A 16,566-nucleotide genomic window follows, 5' to 3' on the forward strand; every position below is an offset into this window, starting at 1 on the left:
GTTCTACGGTTGATTCACCCTCCGCAACCCATTTACCCTTGGACCAAACTTGAACATGTCGAGAAAATCTGCTGACGAGCTTCTTCAATCTTGGCAGCCCATGGTCGGACGTGGAGGTGATCCCAACGACATCGAGGCTCCCTGGCAGACTCTCAAGGAGGCCATGCTCGACATCCACAACAAGAACTGCAGCACTCTCGCTTTCGAACAACTCTACCGTGCGTCTTACAAGATTGTCCTCAATAAGAAAGGCGATCTGCTCTACGATCGAGTGCGAGAATTCGAAACAGCCTACTTTGCCGACCATGTCATCCCCGCCATTGAGAAACTCGTCACGGCAAACCTCATCAGCATCGCCACGGGCAAATCCAACTCGTCCGTCAACGAGCGGCGCCAGATGAGCGAGCACTTTTTGCGCAACCTCAGGGTGTCATGGGAGGACCACAATACGTCGATGAACATGGTCGCCGACATTCTGATGTACCTCGACCGAGGTTACAGTCAGGATTCGCGCCGGCCTTCCATCTACACCAGCTGCATCGGTCTGTACCGTGATCGCATTCTACGCGCGAGCCTCAACGACAATGCCGACTATACCATTTTCGATATCCTCAACTCGGTCGTGCTCGACCTCGTCAACATGGAGAGGGACGGGGAGGTTATCGACCGCTACATGATCAAGAACAGTGTTAAAATGCTCGACTCCCTGTATGAGGACGATAATGAGAACATCATCCTAAGCTTTTACTACAACATATGAGCCCGTTTTTCTCCAGTCCTTGGATACTACGCCAAAGAGTGTTCAGAGGCTCTCGATGAGGCGACGCAGCGTTTGGCTGCCGCAACCGAACGACGATTGTCGAGAGTCGATCGATGCGAGACGACTCTTCACAGAGATACCAAGGAGCAGTGCATCAAGATCGTGGAGGCCGAGCTGATATCGCGCCACCTTGACGAGTTTCTGGCGCTCGAGGCTAGCGGGCTCAAGGCTATGCTCGATCATGATCGAATCCACGAGCTATCTATTCTATTTGGGTTGGTGGCTCGAGTCGACGAGACAAAAGCATCTATGAAGGCTATTCTCTCTAGTCGAGTTGTGGAACTGGGTCTCGAGATCGAACAGAACGTCAAGAATACCGATTTTTCCGCCCCTGCTCCTGCGGGTGACGGTGAGGAGGCTGCCGATGGCGCGGACAAGAGCAAGGCGCCAGCGGCTCCCTCCGTCTCCGCACAACAGACGGCTGCCGCGATCAAGTGGGTCAACGATGTCCTGCAGCTCAAGGACAAGTTCGACAACATTTGGCGCCAGGCCTTCCACGAGGACCTTGTCCTGCAGACAGTGCTCACCAAGAGCTTTTCCGACTTCATCAATGTCTTTGCGCGAGCCTCGGAATATGTGTCGCTCTTCATTGACGACAACCTACGCCGCGGCATCCGAGGCAAAACGGACGAGGAGATCCACGTCATCATGGATAAGGCCATCATCCTGATCCACTACCTCCAGGACCGCGACATGTTTGAGCGATACTACCAAAAGCACCTGGCGAAGCGGTTACTCCACAGCAAATCGGAAAGTCACGAGGCCGAGAAGGAGATGATCTCTCGCATGAAGAGCAAGCTCGGTAACCAGTTCACGGCCAAATTTGAGGGCATGCTTCGCGACATGGACACGTCAAAGGAGACAACCGCCGGCTACCGAGATCACATTCGCTCTTTGGGAGATGTCGAGCGCCCACAGGCCGAACTCGGCATTAATATTCTGACGAGCAACAGCTGGCCGCCCGAGGTCATGGGTCGCAGCGCACCACTCGCCGGTGGCACCGAATGCATCTACCCCGAGGAAATCACAAGGCTGCAGGAAAGCCTTACCAAGTACTATCTCACAAATCGCAGCGGTCGCAAGCTCAGCTGGGTCGGTACGGCCGGTAATGCAGACATTCGCTGCGTGTTCCCCGCCATGGCAGGTGGCAAGGGGCCTCTGGCCCGCGAGCGCAAATACGAACTCAACGTTTCCACGTTTGGCATGGTGATCATCATGCTCTTCAACGATGTCGACGACCGATCGTTGACAGCTCAAGAAATCCAAGCACAGACCAACATTCCGACGCCCGACCTCATGAGAACCCTCACCTCGCTTTCAATCGCGCCCAAGGCACGCGTCCTTCTCAAGGAGCCTGCTAGTCGCCGGATTGAAATGACGGACACTTTCAAGTTCAATGCATCGTTCGTCAGCAAGACGGTTCGCATCAAGGCCCCCATCATCAACGCCGTCTCCAAGGTTGAAGACGACAGCGAGCGCAAGCAGACGGAGGAGAAGAACGCACAGTCCCGCGCTCACATTATCGACGCGGCCATCGTGCGCACGATGAAGTATGTAGCCCTGGCTCTATTTCACATGGCATGTTCGCTGATATGATTACAGGCAACGGAAAGAGCTTGGCCACTCGCAACTCATATCCGAGGTGGTCACTCAGCTGGTCGGTCGGTTCAGCCCTGAGGTCAGCGTTGTCAAGAAGCGGATCGAGGACTTGATAGTGCGGGAGTACCTGGAGCGCGTAGAGGACGCTGATGTGCCAACGTACCGATATCTCGCATGAGCGGTGTTCAAAGCGATGGGCACGAAGCGAGGGGCCCGAGTCAGTACGTGAGGGAACGAAGGACACGAGATATGGTCATGACTGCATCCACCAGGCGATAAGGTGACATGGCATTTCGTTTGCATGGCGTTTGGTTGAGAGGCGTTTGGTCGTTACCCTGCAGGTCAATCTTCATGTATGGGGGCGAGATGGGTTTGCTTTGGGACGTGATCAGGTTGGTCGACTGGGTTTCCAGCAAAAGTTCCGTGTGTGTGGTTGCGGGAGGGGGTTCAAAGAGAGGTCATGTCCTGCCATGCCATGTCATGATAAGCGAGTGGTTTTACAGGACAGCTGGTCGACATAACTGATCGAGACGAGGAAAAGAACTTGTCATGGTAGACAGGTGCGAAGCAGCCCTTACAGCCACATCATTCACATCAAAATGCATTGGGTTGTTCCAGTGATGGATTCAACTGTGTATACGTCGGGCATGGAGTTCACACTCACTCTGAGAGGACCACATTCTATTCTCCCAACTGTTCTCTTACCGAAATCCTTCGCATACCCCCTTGCTCAGACATCTATGCCCACAGTCAGTCAGAAGTGCAAGCCAAAACAGCCAAAGACTTTCAGGACACAAATAACAAGTACCAAACCTCAGTCTCGGCCCTTACAGCTGCGCCGCCGCATGGAACCTGCTCAATATCTCCTCAGCTGCCTCGGCGTCAGCGTCCATGAAGCGCTCCGTCCTGTCGCTGAGCAGGATCCAGTCGTTGCATTCGCGGCGACACATGACGCAGCGCACATCCGGCACGCGGACGTTGGCCGTGAGGACGATGCGCAGACAGCACCGCGCGCAGAGGTGGTGCTTCATCTCCGGCACAGCAGCGCCGGACGGCACAGCTTCTGGATGTCGTCGTAGCCCTCGTCGCAGACGGTGCAGCTGGGCGCCTTCTGTCCCTCGTGACCCCGCGCCTGTGCCTCGCCGCCCGGGCTCGTCTCGCATGGCGAGCACCTGCTGGACGGTCAGGCTCCTCCTGTCGAGCATCAGCCAGGCGTGGTCGAGGCGCAGGGAGAGTTCCGCGAAGACGGCGGCGCGCCTGCGCTTGAAGACGTCAATCTTCTTCTGGACGGTGCGGATGCGTCTGTTGAGCAGGTCGTGGACGAGCGTCGGCACGGGCGACTCGAAGGGGCAGTCAAAGGTGATGTACATGATGGACCAGATATCGTCGAGGGCGCCGGGGATTTGCGGCTGCTGGCCCGCGGGGAAGCCCGGGATCGGGGCCCGCCCGGCGGCGCGGTTGTGGTCGACGAGGGTGAAGAGCACGCGGGCGACGAGGGCGACCTGCTCGTTCGACAGGCCAGAGTCGTAGCTGATCCACGCGAGGGCCGGGTACAGGATCTGGGCGAGGCCGCGCACGAACATGGCGTACTTGCCATGGTCCCAGTCGTCGACGGGCTCGGCGCTCTCGATGCGGCTGTACCGCGCGTGCTCAATGGCCGTCGGCCCCTCGATCAGCGTGCGGTTAACCTCGTGCTCGAGCTGCGCCACGCACTGCGCGAACCTGTTGTCCTCGTCCGGATGCGCCCAGTGCTTGACGCGCTCCTCGGGCGCCAGGCAGAGCCGCCTCCACCTGTCGTTGGTCGTTTCGCTCCAGGCCTTGTCCCTTTCCGAGTCGAGCTCGTGGCCTTCGTCGTCTCGCATGAAGCACCGCATCACAACGTCCGGGTAGGACTCGGCAATGACGCCCACGTCAATGAACCGGAGCAGGCGTCCGAGGTTCGACGCCTCGGCGAACTGTGCCTGGTTGGAATGACAGGTGCAGTGCCACGAGTCAACGCCATAGTGTCCGTCATCTTCACGGCAGAAGTGCGAGTAGATCAGCCCTGCAATCCGATCGGCGCTGGGCATCTCGACGTATATCTGCCAGTCCAGGTTCTGGTGAAACAACACCGTCAGCGAAACCAACACAAGATTCAACACACCTTCGAGGTACTGGTCAAAGGCGACCATGGCCTGCCCACGCTCAAAATCATCAGCAATTTGCGCAATAGGGCGTTTGTACGACCAGGTGCTGTCGGGAGCCCGAGGATAGTCGGGGATGCGAAGGCAGACAGGGCAGTGGTGGTTGGGGATATTCTCACGCCTTAGTTCCATCGTGTTGAGGTCTTTGCAGCTGAACTGGGGTTCGCCGCACTCGACGACCATCTCGCAGACGTGCGCTTCATAGGCTTCGTTAGGCCGGCTCGCACTGTTCGAGAAGTCAACGTAGCACGTGAGAGTGTATGGTTCCATCACGATATTCGACCCATACCGCGCAGGCTTCTCGCCCACAAACCGGCGCTTTGGGGAGCCCTCTTCGTCGGGGTCAGGCCCTAGAGCTCCTGTCTCTGTTTTGGGACAGGTGTATCGTCTCTGAATTTTGATGCACATGGTGTTCTTGTTTGGTCTGTTTGGTTAGTTGAGGCTATTGTTGCTGGTTCACTCAAAACAAGCGATAGCCGTCAAGGCTTCACAAGGCGAGAGACTCGTATTTGTATCGCTCACACCAGTTAGCTTAGAAGCGGTTAGAACGAAACAATTGTTTTGTCGGCTAACTTCAGACCAAACACTGTGATTGAAAGCGGTTGATGAATGATGTACCTGGCAGACCCAGAGCTACCGTGACAAAGAGAATGCACTCGGCAAGATCAAGAACAGGAAAGGTGCCCAACACAGAGCTTGAGCTATCTCGCCGACTTCAATTCTCACAGGCACCTATCTTATCCATGTCTGGTTAGTTTCATTCACCGTGTCCATTCCTTAACGTTCCTACTTGGATGTGTGAGCCAAGCATGCGTATTGTCTCGGGATCGAATACCATGTGCTATCGAGGGGCCAAGGTTTTGTCCAAAAATCAAATCCGTGTTCAAGCTGTGTGCATATGTGTACATGCCCCATTCGTAACCCCAGACTTCAATAACCAAGCAAAAAGAGCAGATGAATGTCATTATGAGAGTTCTCTGTACACTTGTGAATCAAATACCCGCTATGTCAGGCACAGCGTCAAAGAATGACTCCGAAATAGGATGCCCTACTGCATGCTCGAATATCTTCAATCAAGTAATGTGTCATATAATCTTGAACGCCAAACATTGCCTGTAGTATAGTATCCATGAGTCTGGTTCGCATGGTGAAAATACCTCTTTCCTCGGCCGTCATGTTACTCGTAAACCCCCATCATTGGCGTAAAACCCCACAAAGCAAACCCGCACATTACACCGAAGTAGAAAAGATAACACCACTCACGACAAAGAAGTCACAAGTCCCGTGTGGACAGTGGTAGCAGCCCCAGCCTGTATAACCAATGCAGGCCCGTGGCCCAACCACACATTGAATCCTTCACGACTCTCCTGATCTCGTCCTGGAAACGCGTCCCAGACACTATTCGTTGTGTCTGCATAATGTGAATGAACACCCGAAAGCTTGTCCGAAACATCTGCTGGCGATGGTGGGAAGCGTCTTCTTAGTGAACAAAACCAAAAGTACAACCCTTCACATAACTCCCGCACACGGACCTCGTAGTCTCCTCGATGCGGCTCGCACTGGACAGTGCCATCGCCTAGCATACCCCACCAAGTGTGGCGCCATCGCAAGGACACGAGTAGAAGTCCGATATTTTGTAGGAGACGGTTTAGATCTGCGTCTGACAGCTGATTGGCGTTGTGGCATCGTGTCTGGATATGAGTGTATGCTTCAACTTCAACTTTGCGTGCAATGATGCGGGCCAAATGGGCAGCGCAGGTAAGGTATTTTTCTTCATGAGCAGCCTCGGGATCGATGTTTCGACCGCTCAAAGAGTTTTGTTTCGCGTGTCGATGAGGTAAAGGAACGTACGAATATGTGGCCCGGCTCGGCATGTTGCCCAATGCCAACAGCAGTGCAATCTTATCGTCCTTGGTGCTGGCTTGACAGTCGGTGATCATTGAAGTCCAGTTGTCTGATCTCGGCCTGTCTTGAAACAGCTCCTTGTCGATAAACGCGCTCATGTTCGGCTCATAGCCCTTTTGCAAATAAAGGTCGCGGAGCCTTGATAAATAGTTTCGACACTGATCCAATCTAAGGACGTACATCGATCGTCCGCCCTGACTGACCCTTAGGTCAAAACGACCTGCGACGCTTTGAAGTGTTCGGATCACTTCATCAAGAGGGAACTCCTCTGGAAGCGGTTTACAGATGCGTTTACTTCCATCTATTGAAATATGGTGTATGGCACGCTGCGCTGCAGACTGGTCAGGTCTTTACGATCACGGCTGATTCAAGACAACTTACAAATATAGTTGAGAGCGCCAGAGCTCACAATATCGTCAAAGTACGCTCTGAAGCAAGGGCCTGGTCGCTTAGAGGCATGTTTCACACAGTTGACACAGGATGAATTCGGAGATTCCATGGGTCTTATGCACTGAGATATGGTTAGCCATGTTTCACGTAGGGTCGCTCTTAGGATTGCAAGAACTCACTCCCTGCTTTTTTTGTTTGCAAGCAATGCAAATGGACCTGTCAGTCCGCGTCTTTTTGGCGGACTCGCGTGCTGGTGTCTTCATGGGGCCATTTCGTTTACCTCGAACTCCTCCTGAAGTAGTGGATCTTGGTAGGGGTAACGAGGCGGCTGAGACAATCCTACTCGACCTGAACATCTCGGGAGCCGCAGGAGAGTGAGGCTGAGTAGGGCTGTTTTGAGGCATGTACCGATGCAAGGCCTGCGAAGGCGATCTTCCTGGAATTGCTATGGGCTCGCTACCGGTCGAGAAGGGTCTAGGTCGTTGCGACTCAGAGGCTCTTCTCCTCGTTCGTGGAGGTACTGTCAAGAGAGATTGGTGACTTCTTGGGGGAGCTGGCGAGTCGATCCATAATGCTTGCGTTTCAAGCAGTGGCTCGGCAAAGTTGTGATTCGACGCAGAGGTGGGAAAGTGATCCAGGGGGTGAGTATTGGAGGACGGAACACTGCCGAAGTCATGCTCCAACACATCACCATACGGCTCGGGCGCAGGCCATGCAAGCAATGGTTCCTGTGTCCCGGAGTAGTTTGTGTGTGCCCCTGTGGGGTTGATGTCGCCAAATTCAATGAAATTGGTGTGCACACCAACATGGGCGTCGTGGGTCAATTGGGATTCCCAGTGTTGGAAATAGGCTTGGCCGGCGTCTTCAGTTGGGGATACCTGACTCTGGGCGATTCCAGCCGACAGAGCACTCTCCCTGGGGAAGATGCCCTGTATGTTGTACGGAACCGCACCTGGTGGCGGATCGTTCAAGGGGGTCCTCGAGTGGCCGAACCGGGGCTTCACGGAGGTCTTGGGGGGAGTGGTAGTGAGCTGCCCACCAAGATAGGGGCTACTGGTGGCGGGCGAGGGCCGCGGGCCGCCGAGCGGTCCCGGAGCGCTCGCAGGAAAGACATTTTTCGAGTAGCCGGCGCTGGTCGCGGGGGTGACGAGACTGGTTTGTGGACGGTCAAAGTCAAAGCTATCATTTGCTGAGCCGCAGCTGTGGGCAATCGACGCTGTGTCATCGTAACCACTGGCGTTGCTGTCACGACTCTCGGTTCGGACGAGTCTCGCTCCGTAGGCACCATGAACAGGGAAAACAGGCTGTCTCTCGGAGATGAAGGATTCGTCTAAAGAACCAGCCGCCGAGGAATATGGGGATTGTAAGGCGGCCTGATAAACCTTGTTGTCGAGGTCCTGGTAGAATTCACTTTGGGGAGTGTCAGTTTCTTGATGAGGCAACCGTGCAGTGCAGACTAGGTCCAGAGCGATAATTCAGCAGAGCCAACGTACTTGATCAAGATGGATGGAGTCCTTGGGTCTGTTCGCTGCCCGACACCATGTCCAGACGGCACACAGGTGTGCGTTGAGCCAAAGTCTGAGGGTGACGAGAACGGTGGGAAGGGCAAGGAAGGCTCGCCGCTTCGGTGAATAGTCAAGTTCGGCGAGTAGGCCCCGTAAGGGTATGATTGATTGCCTCTCCCAGTCGAGCAGGCCAGGTTGGGATCCCGAGGCACGGGGTTCTCTGGCGGGCCTTGTGGAAGCCTACCTGCCATTGCTGAGGGTGGTCGACAAAATGAGAACAAGATGGGGACAATGATGAAACTATAGTGGCGAAGTGAAACTTGAACAAGTCCCCATGATCTTTCGGGAAACTCTCATGACGGGGGCGGGCTGTGAAGAGAGAGTGTTGGGTTCAATAACATGGCGATGGGGCGGTGCCAGCTGATGTCTTGTACCATGAGCCAAGCCCAAGGTGGACATGAGCACTGCTGAAAAGCCGGAGCCGCATCATGTTTCTGCGTATACATGCGTCAGGGAAGACGTCAGGCCTTGCCAAGGCAGACTGAGCAGAGTGAACAGAAGGCGAGGCGAAACGTCGCGGGCGAATGCTGAGAGGCAAGTGGTAGCTCGAGTCGGCTTTCCCGACTTCGGTGACCGTGCTGAGAGCTAGGCAGGTGCGAATCCGGCCGTTGCGACTGCCCGTTGAATGATCAGGCAATTCTTACATGGTGTGCGGAGCATACGAAGGCCGGACCCTGTGCGCATCTTCCCTATCGAGCGTCAGGCGGCCACACCCCACATCACTCGGGGGAAGGCATGTCACTGGAAGGAGGGGGGGGGGGAGGGGCCGCCGCCATGTGTCTGCGGAAGGCACATCTCAGTGTGAGGCGGACCGAACGAACTTGAGTCACATTGCCAACCATCATCTTGACACTTTCTTCATCAAGGCTCTCAGCATTGGCGTTCAACCTTGTCACAACCATCACTTTCGTCTGCTGCACCGCATCCCTCCGCTCCCCCCCAAGAACTGGCTTGCGAACCCTCTCAACGAATCAATCGTCAATGTGCATGCAAACGGCCACCCGATTTCCTGGTTGAAGCACCTTCTCATTGCCCAGCTTGCACGGCACCTCGCCCGGAACGCTCCCCATTGGGCCATCACTTCCAGGCATCCACGTCCACGAGACCTCGCCTGCATAACATCGCCTTGAGCCAAAAACAGCCTTGTTATCGTCCTGTAGACTTCAGGAGTTCGCCGGCCTGCGGCCATGCATATTCTGGTGCGCGGCCCATCCTTCTGTTTTTGACTGCCGAATCTACCCTTCGCGCTTCAAATATCGCGCGCTCCTCGCCCCCCCCGGATAGCTACCTGAGCAAGTCCAGCGTCCCGTTGCGACTCAGCCGAGCCGTGCTCAACGCAGCGCGCCGCCCGAAGCTGCCCTTTCCGTCCCCCAAGCCGCCAAGCTAACACACATACAGATAGTCAACGATGACGGGCCTCCTTCGGCCTCATCGCCCTATTTTGCGCCCTTCCTCGCCGCGCTCCACGCCGCTGGTCACACCACCGTTGTCGTCATCCCTGATCGCCCTCTGTCCTGGATCGCAAAGGCCCACCCCGTGGGGAAGACGTTGACAGCGACGCCTTATCTTCCCATGGTCTCCGCTCATGAAGAGCGCCGACCAGCCGACGGATCTTACGATCCCACCAAGCATTGGCTTCTCGTCGATGGCCCGCCCGCCAGCTGCGTCCAGCTCGGTCTCTTCCACACTGGGTCAGGCTCCGCCTTTGACCTCGTTATCTCCGGCCCCAACCATGGGCGAAACTCGGGCGCGCTGCACACGTTGAGCAGCGGCACTGTCGGTGGTGCTCTCGAGGCTGCTCTTTGTGGCCGCCGGGCGATCGCCCTGAGCTTTGGCAGCAAGGAGGTGCAGCCCGACAGGCGTACTGCCGACGCCTGCTTGCGGTCGTGCGCACTCGTCGAGGAGCTAGCACGTGAATGGGCGCCGGGCGTCGAGCTATACAGCGTCAACGTGCCCATGGTTGACAGCGTGACAACGTGTCCCGCTCGCTACACCAAGGTGGCAGCGAACCGTTGGAGCAAGGGGAGCCTGTTCGCGCCAGAGGAGAGCCAGGAGGATGCCAAGGGGACACTTCGATTCAGGTGGGCTCCCGACCTGGCTGACGTGCATCGCTCCGCGGGGGTCAGCAAGGCAGGGGAGGATTTGTGGTGCTCTCTGAATGAGAGCATCAGTGTGACGCCGCTCAAAGCCGACTTTGCCGTTGCTCCGACGCAGGGAGAGGCACCGCAAGGATTACTGTTGCGGTAGAAGTTTGATTATAATTTCTTTCATAGACGCACGAGCGTGCTTTTCACGCTAGATTAGGCTTTGATAGATTCCGCCAGACAGGCAGGCTGACCAGGTTTGGATCAAGGTGCATTAGAAGAATAGATGCGCTGGGCGCTTGACATTTCTACTTCTACATGCGTGAGTCGCTTCTTTTTCGCTTTTCCCCATCTACTTGGAAACGCATCCGTTGGCGCTGTCCTCGATGAAGACGCCAGCGTAGATGAGACCCTCATTGAGGGGGCTCTCCTGGAAGCCCGAGTTGACAACGTCGTCTGTGCCAGTGGGCTTCTTGAGGATACCGACGTGGTACTGGCCCTCGCCGGCAAGGTTCGCAGGGAAGGCGCCCTTGCCGGAGGGAGCCAGGGGCTTGTCGCCCTCGGAGTAGAGGACACCGATGGTGCTGGGAAGAACGTTTAGCAGAAAGGACTGAAGGGGGAGGAAAAGGCTGGGGCACGACATACTTGGCGTTAAAGTCGAGGGTCAGGCCAAAGTTCTGCCAGACGCCGTCGAGGACGGGCGTCGACCAGAGCAGGGCGTTGTTGCGGTCGAGGAGCTTCCAGGTGTTGGCGGGCAGCTCGGGCTGGCCGATGATGGTGCCGGTCTGGAAGTTGAACTGGTTGGCGTCAAAGACGGCCGTCTCGTGCCAGACGTTGAGGTACTCGTGCGACTCGTTGAAGCGGCGCTGGGCGTCGGTCTGGACGCTGAAGTGCAGCGTCTTGACGCCGACGCTGCCGGGGCTGCCGCTGCCCGTGTCGTTGGCGAACTGCAGCTCGGCGCGGCGGAAGCCCAGCTGCGTCATGAAGATGGACTCGTCGCTGATGGTCACCTCGACGGGCCGCGTGTTCTTGGCGGCGTCGAAGCGCGAGGCCGGCGTGATGGTGGGCAGCAGGAGGATCTCGGACCACGTCAGGTTGTTGCCCTTGACAAAGTTGGGGTTGAAAGGGTTGAAGCCCCCGCCGCCGGCCGTGTCAAAGTCCTGGACCGTGGCCGTCTGGGGCACCCGGCCGTCAAAGACGATGGGGCAGGTCACGGCGGCCTGTCGGCACTTGGTGACGGGCTTGGCGATGGAGGACGCCACCAGGGCGGAGAGAACGGTGAGGACGGAAGGAAGCATGATGATGATGATGATGCTGATGATGCAGATATTTCTGTTGAGAACCAAAAATAAGTGTTGATGAGTGTAAAGACTGTGTTGTTTTGAAAAGAATGAAGTATGAAGAACACGAAATGAAGACGACTGCGAATGACGAGACTGACGATCCCTTCAAGGTAGGCCAGACACAAGGACGGGCACCGGCCATCCTTTTGTACCCGATAGTTCGCAACCCACGAGCCATGGTCCACGGAGCATGGGCGACGCGCCCGTGATGTTGCTGATCCAACGTCCAGGGATCACCGAAGGTTCCGGTTCAATGGTCCCCTAATTAAAGACGGCGACTCAGGCACCGAACTGGTTCATTGGCAAAGCTCGCGTTCGGTAGGCTGGGTGAATAGGCAGGCCCCACGGCATCCCCGGCCGAGGGGTAAACCTTATTGTGAAAAAGGGTTCTAGTGCACATCATCTGTAACGTCTTGATTGCATAATGGCAGAGGGCGCATGGTGGTTCACGTCCGTCTCGTGTGGGCCGACGGCACGACGTTCGGGACAGGTGCGAAGTCCGGATGGGGCGGGCGACTCAGTCGTCATCGCTGGAAGTGGTACCTAACGGCACTGCAAGATAGAAAACCGATCCCGAGTAAGATGAGACGAAGGGGCTGAGCTTATTCGGTACATTGCGGTTCGCACGATTTGGGGGCGGGCAGCGTTTGAGGTTGACGCGCTTCGGCGTGGGACGAGTCAGTACAGGGGGTTAGCTTGCTGTACCTGGGCGTTTGACGTTTGACAAGTGCCGATGGAGGTTGATGAGCACTCTCCCACTGGCGCCTTGGCACACCGTGATAGCTTCGTCCGGATGATCTGACCCCAGCGACGTAAGGGCAGGTCAGGTGTTTGTCATGATGTTGCCAAGAGGCACAATCACCTTTGACCGCTGAGGTAATGGGCACTCGCCATCTCGGTATAGCCATTACACCTGACTGGCTCACATGTAGAATTCGGTGAGTAGGCGAGTGAGTACCACGTACGTTCATCCTGCCGCTTGGCCCAAAGAGGTAAACGAGACGCTGGACGCGGCCCCGCCCGAGCTTCCTACTGCCGCCGAATCAAGGGACGCATGTCCTGTTCGTGCCCGCCATCTTGACGATACGAAATACGACCACGATAGTCATATGCAGCCTTGCCGTTGAACTACGGGCCAATTGCGCTACATGTCTGACGCCGTAGTCTCAGCTGGCGCTCGCCAGCGCCGACCATCTGACATTCAGAGTGAATCTGGCCTCGCAACAGGAGGGCCTCAGTCCGCAGGTGGGCATGAGGAAGAAGACTTCGGCCGAGACTGGGCACTATAAAAAGTGCGGTTGCTCTGTGTTGTTGTCGTTGTCGTGTTGAAGCCGTTTCTCTATCGATATCTCATCCTCGAGTTCTGAGCCATCCCTCCTATTTGCTTTGGAGATTGGTCTTGTAAGTGATCACGACTCTGCCTTCAGAAGAAACCGCCCAACCATAGTCTTCCTAAGACTGCACATCATGTCATCCTCTCGCAAGACCGAGGACGTTGCCCATGTGCCGCCCACCCTCTCGGACCTCCACTGCTTCACCGAGACGGAGGGCGTCATCACGACCACCATGTTCGACATACCCGGGTATCGCGTCGTCCGCACCCTCGGCGCCGTTTACGGTCTCACCGTCCGTTCCCGCAACTGGGCCGCCGGGCTCGGCATGGTCCTCAAGTCCATCGCCGGCGGCGAGCTGCGCTGGTTCACCACGATGCTCTACAGCTGCCGCAACGACGCCATCTCGCGCGTCGTCACCGAGACCAAGTCGAGGGGCGGCAACGCCGTCATTGCGCTGCGGTTCGATGCCGGGGAGCTGGGCGGCTTCGCCCAGGTCTGCGCGTACGGGACGGCCTGTGTCGTGGAGAAGATTGAAGACCACAAGGGGGTGGCGCCGCAGTTGCAGGCGTGAAACGGATGGTTGCTGGCCGAGGTCGGAACGGAGAGAGGAGAAGTAGCCTGGGATGAAGCCTGTGAAAGAGGGCAGGAGAGGATGCCGGCAAAGAGGGAACAAAACGCTGCACAGCAACTTCTCATTTGCACGGTCATATTTGCGATAGATACCAATCTCTCATTTTGCTCGCTCAGTCGATTCTGTTAGACTCGTCTTCAGCTTTTTGTCATAAAATCGTTATTGTGCTGCCCGGCCAGACGAAGCCTCATCGGCCGCGGCCGGAGCATGCCCATATGAAAGGGTTGAAAATGTCCACCAACGCCAGCCCCGTGATAAAGACAGATAGAGCTTCTTGCCTCTTGCCCCTTGCCCCTTGACCCTGCAAGCCAGATGTGCATGTCAAATGCACATCCAAGCGAGATGCACTCTAGCCGAGGTGCCCATCTAGATGAACATCTTGGCCATGCCCCCAATGGTGTCCCCCCACCCCAAGTCCTTCTCGACCGTCTTCTTCTCCCACGTCATGCCATTGCCCATGCCGCGCTGGATGTTGATCTTGGCGCCCTGGCCACCGCCGCCGCCGAACGACCCGCTCGCCATGCGCACCGCCTCGCCGACGGCGCCGAAGCTGTCGCCGCCCGCGGCCCGCGCGCCCATGCCAATCATGCGCTCGACGCTCGGCGGCAGCCGCAGGCCGAACTTGGCCAGCAGCGCCGTCAGGAAGCCGCCCGTGAGGAGCGGCATCAGCACCAGCATGACGACCTTGCCCGGGTTCTCCTTGAGCAGGCGCATGAGGTCGCGCCAGAGCCGCTTGACCGTCTTCTTGGCCTTGTGGAGGAAGCCGCCGCGCGGCGACCGTTTGTAGTACGAGGGGCGGCCTGCGCTGCGTTAGTCTTTTCTTTCCTTCATATCTGAACAGCAGCAAATCGGGGCCACGACTGCGACGGGACGAGGGGCCAAAGGAGAGGAAGAAGGGGGTAACTCGGGGAGACGTACTGAATCCGAAAAAGGAGGAGCGGCTGGCGTTCGGCTGCCCGAAGAAGCTCGACCGCGAGCTGCTGTGCTTCTGGTAATTGTCGCCGCCGAACAGCGAGGCCGCGAAGCCCTTGTCCTGGTGCTTGCGCGAGCTGGAGTGGCTGCGCGACCGGTCGCGACGCTTCGAGGACTTGGGGTGCGACGAGTGGCGGCGCGAGTGCGACGAGCGCCCGGAGATGACGCTGCCGCCGTCAAAGTCAAAGAAGCCCATGGCGGCGATCGACTTGTATAGTTTCTCGTCCGTTTGTTCGTTGTCTGTATGTGTCTATGTTCGTTGCGTTGCGATGCGAGGCGCGTGTTCGACAGAGTGGTGCTTTGTTCGGGGACGAGCGCACTTGGGCCTTTGGCTTTGGGAGGTGGCTGGTCAGAGCTCTTGGGAGCTACCTGATCGAGGAAGGAAGCTCAGATTCCCTTTTTGAACTCCCACGTCTCGGCAGGTACGGATAGAGCGCAATCGACTTCTCTCTCTCTGATGAGGCTCTCCCAACGAACCTATCGCGGAGCCTTGTCTTGTCAATGTGCGTAGGAAATGCAATGCAAGAAATGCTGCGTCTTGTCCTTGTCTTGCCCGCGGTGCAATGCGAACGGGGGGGCGAGAAGAACACGAGGGGATTGGGTCGGGGCGTGTGGCAAGCTGCGTCCGGGTCTCACCGCTGGGGGCGCTCCTCAGAGGGCCCCCCAAAAACTGGACATGTCGACGGCGAAATGCATGAGGTTGGGGGTAGACCCAGCTTGCCAGGCCCCGCGCCTGGGCTCCCAAACAGGCCTGGCGTGAGGCGATCCTGGGCGGTGAACTTCAGGGGTCTTCTGGCGAGACGGCGACGGACCGATCCACCAGATCAGACTACGGGATCTTGTAGATGGCTCGATTGCTGTAGTGCTGTAGATGGACCACTTATCAACTCGACGTGCCTTAGTCGATGGGCACACATGCCGCTGGGTCGCGGCCAGACCCAGGACCAAGACGTCTGGCCAGGTCGGAGAGTCGCATCAAAACACTGGGTGCGTGGCCACAAAACCAGAAATCAAGAAAATATTAACTCTATACCGTATGACCAGAATGCAGCACCAAAAGCTAACATGATAATTCCGAAGACCCCGAAGACCCCGAAGACCATGACGAGTGCTACTTCTTCTTCTTCCTTCCGCTGGCAACTGGCTTTCTCTTGACAGGAGACGAGTTGGACGACTTCTTACCCCTCGACACTTCACGGCGCGGATCCGCCGGTTCTTCCTCAACCACAATTTCACTTTGCCTGCCCCTTCGTAGCGGTGGATCTACAATCTGAACCCCGTTGCCGAGGTCGTCGCTCGTGTCCGGGTCGCTCGTCTCGCTCGCCGCCTCACTCGTCTCGTCCGGGCTCGGCCGCCGCGAGCTTCTGCCGCCCCTAGCTGCAGCAGGGGGGCCCGACGACCGCCGAGCCTCGGCCGGACCTGCGAGGTGCCTCCGGGAGGTGGCCCCAGCGCCAGTCAGGTACGGCGCGCGCGAGCTCTCCGATTGAAACATGTGCGGGTCCAGTGAGTGCCGGCTCCTCGAGATGGACGACGAGGACGATGCCGGCGAGAGCCCGGGCGTCCAGGCATCCTCCGCGGGCAGAGCGCCTCTAGAGGAACGCGGCCTTGAGCTGACCGTGTCCGAGACGTGACGGTGAGACGATGGAGGTTGGCTGTAGGCCGCTGGGTTGAAAGGCGACGACCCACGATGGTCTTCCACTGCTCGAGAGGACCGGTGAGACTACGTCGTCGACTACCGGG

At 57.2% G+C, this 16,566-nt stretch overlaps 8 protein-coding genes across 8 annotated transcripts in view; 3 read left to right on the forward strand and 5 right to left on the reverse strand.

Moving 5' to 3' along the window:
- Window positions 1-2,597, forward strand: part of VDBG_05035 (cullin-3) — a gene marked incomplete at both ends in the record, with an annotated part of 2,973 nt that extends 376 nt beyond the window's left edge. The window contains 3 exons of the mRNA XM_003005383.1: window positions 98-686; window positions 762-2,370; window positions 2,423-2,597. Of these exons, the coding sequence (XP_003005429.1) occupies window positions 98-686; window positions 762-2,370; window positions 2,423-2,597 (2,373 nt within the window). The remainder of the gene's footprint in view (window positions 1-97; window positions 687-761; window positions 2,371-2,422) is intronic.
- Window positions 2,598-3,246: 649 nt separating this feature from the next.
- Window positions 3,247-5,010, reverse strand: VDBG_05036 (predicted protein; the record flags this gene model as incomplete). The annotated part of the gene is made up of 1 exon (XM_003005384.1): window positions 3,247-5,010. One exon carries the CDS (start codon window positions 5,008-5,010, stop codon window positions 3,247-3,249), a length of 1,764 nt encoding a protein of 587 aa, XP_003005430.1.
- Window positions 5,011-5,668: 658 nt separating this feature from the next.
- Window positions 5,669-8,653, reverse strand: VDBG_05037 (conserved hypothetical protein; the record flags this gene model as incomplete). The annotated part of the gene is made up of 5 exons (XM_003005385.1): window positions 5,669-6,838; window positions 6,889-7,018; window positions 7,077-7,654; window positions 7,850-8,307; window positions 8,391-8,653. The coding sequence occupies 5 exons, from the start codon at window positions 8,651-8,653 to the stop codon at window positions 5,862-5,864; spliced, it is 2,406 nt and encodes an 801-aa protein (XP_003005431.1).
- Window positions 8,654-9,649: 996 nt separating this feature from the next.
- On the forward strand, window positions 9,650-10,709 carry VDBG_05038 (TTL domain-containing protein; the record flags this gene model as incomplete). Its single annotated transcript, XM_003005386.1, has 2 exons — window positions 9,650-9,661; window positions 9,861-10,709. 2 exons carry the CDS (start codon window positions 9,650-9,652, stop codon window positions 10,707-10,709), a joined length of 861 nt encoding a protein of 286 aa, XP_003005432.1.
- Window positions 10,710-10,898: 189 nt separating this feature from the next.
- VDBG_05039 (conserved hypothetical protein) lies at window positions 10,899-11,844 on the reverse strand (the record flags this gene model as incomplete). Its single annotated transcript, XM_003005387.1, has 2 exons — window positions 10,899-11,130; window positions 11,192-11,844. 2 exons carry the CDS (start codon window positions 11,842-11,844, stop codon window positions 10,899-10,901), a joined length of 885 nt encoding a protein of 294 aa, XP_003005433.1.
- Window positions 11,845-13,356: 1,512 nt separating this feature from the next.
- Window positions 13,357-13,794, forward strand: VDBG_05040 (yjfJ; the record flags this gene model as incomplete). Its single annotated transcript, XM_003005388.1, has 1 exon — window positions 13,357-13,794. One exon carries the CDS (start codon window positions 13,357-13,359, stop codon window positions 13,792-13,794), a length of 438 nt encoding a protein of 145 aa, XP_003005434.1.
- Window positions 13,795-14,220: 426 nt separating this feature from the next.
- VDBG_05041 (conserved hypothetical protein) lies at window positions 14,221-15,022 on the reverse strand (the record flags this gene model as incomplete). The annotated part of the gene is made up of 2 exons (XM_003005389.1): window positions 14,221-14,654; window positions 14,773-15,022. The coding sequence occupies 2 exons, from the start codon at window positions 15,020-15,022 to the stop codon at window positions 14,221-14,223; spliced, it is 684 nt and encodes a 227-aa protein (XP_003005435.1).
- A 915-nt stretch (window positions 15,023-15,937) lies between these two features.
- The window catches only part of VDBG_05042 (predicted protein), a gene marked incomplete at both ends in the record, with an annotated part of 2,125 nt that continues 1,496 nt past the window's right edge, over window positions 15,938-16,566 (reverse strand). The window contains one exon of the mRNA XM_003005390.1: window positions 15,938-16,524. Within this exon, the coding sequence (XP_003005436.1) occupies window positions 15,938-16,524 (587 nt within the window). The remainder of the gene's footprint in view (window positions 16,525-16,566) is intronic.

Source organism: Verticillium alfalfae, genomic scaffold, assembly GCF_000150825.1.
Source record: "Verticillium alfalfae VaMs.102 supercont1.5 genomic scaffold, whole genome shotgun sequence".
NCBI classification, from domain to species: domain Eukaryota; kingdom Fungi; phylum Ascomycota; class Sordariomycetes; order Glomerellales; family Plectosphaerellaceae; genus Verticillium; species Verticillium alfalfae.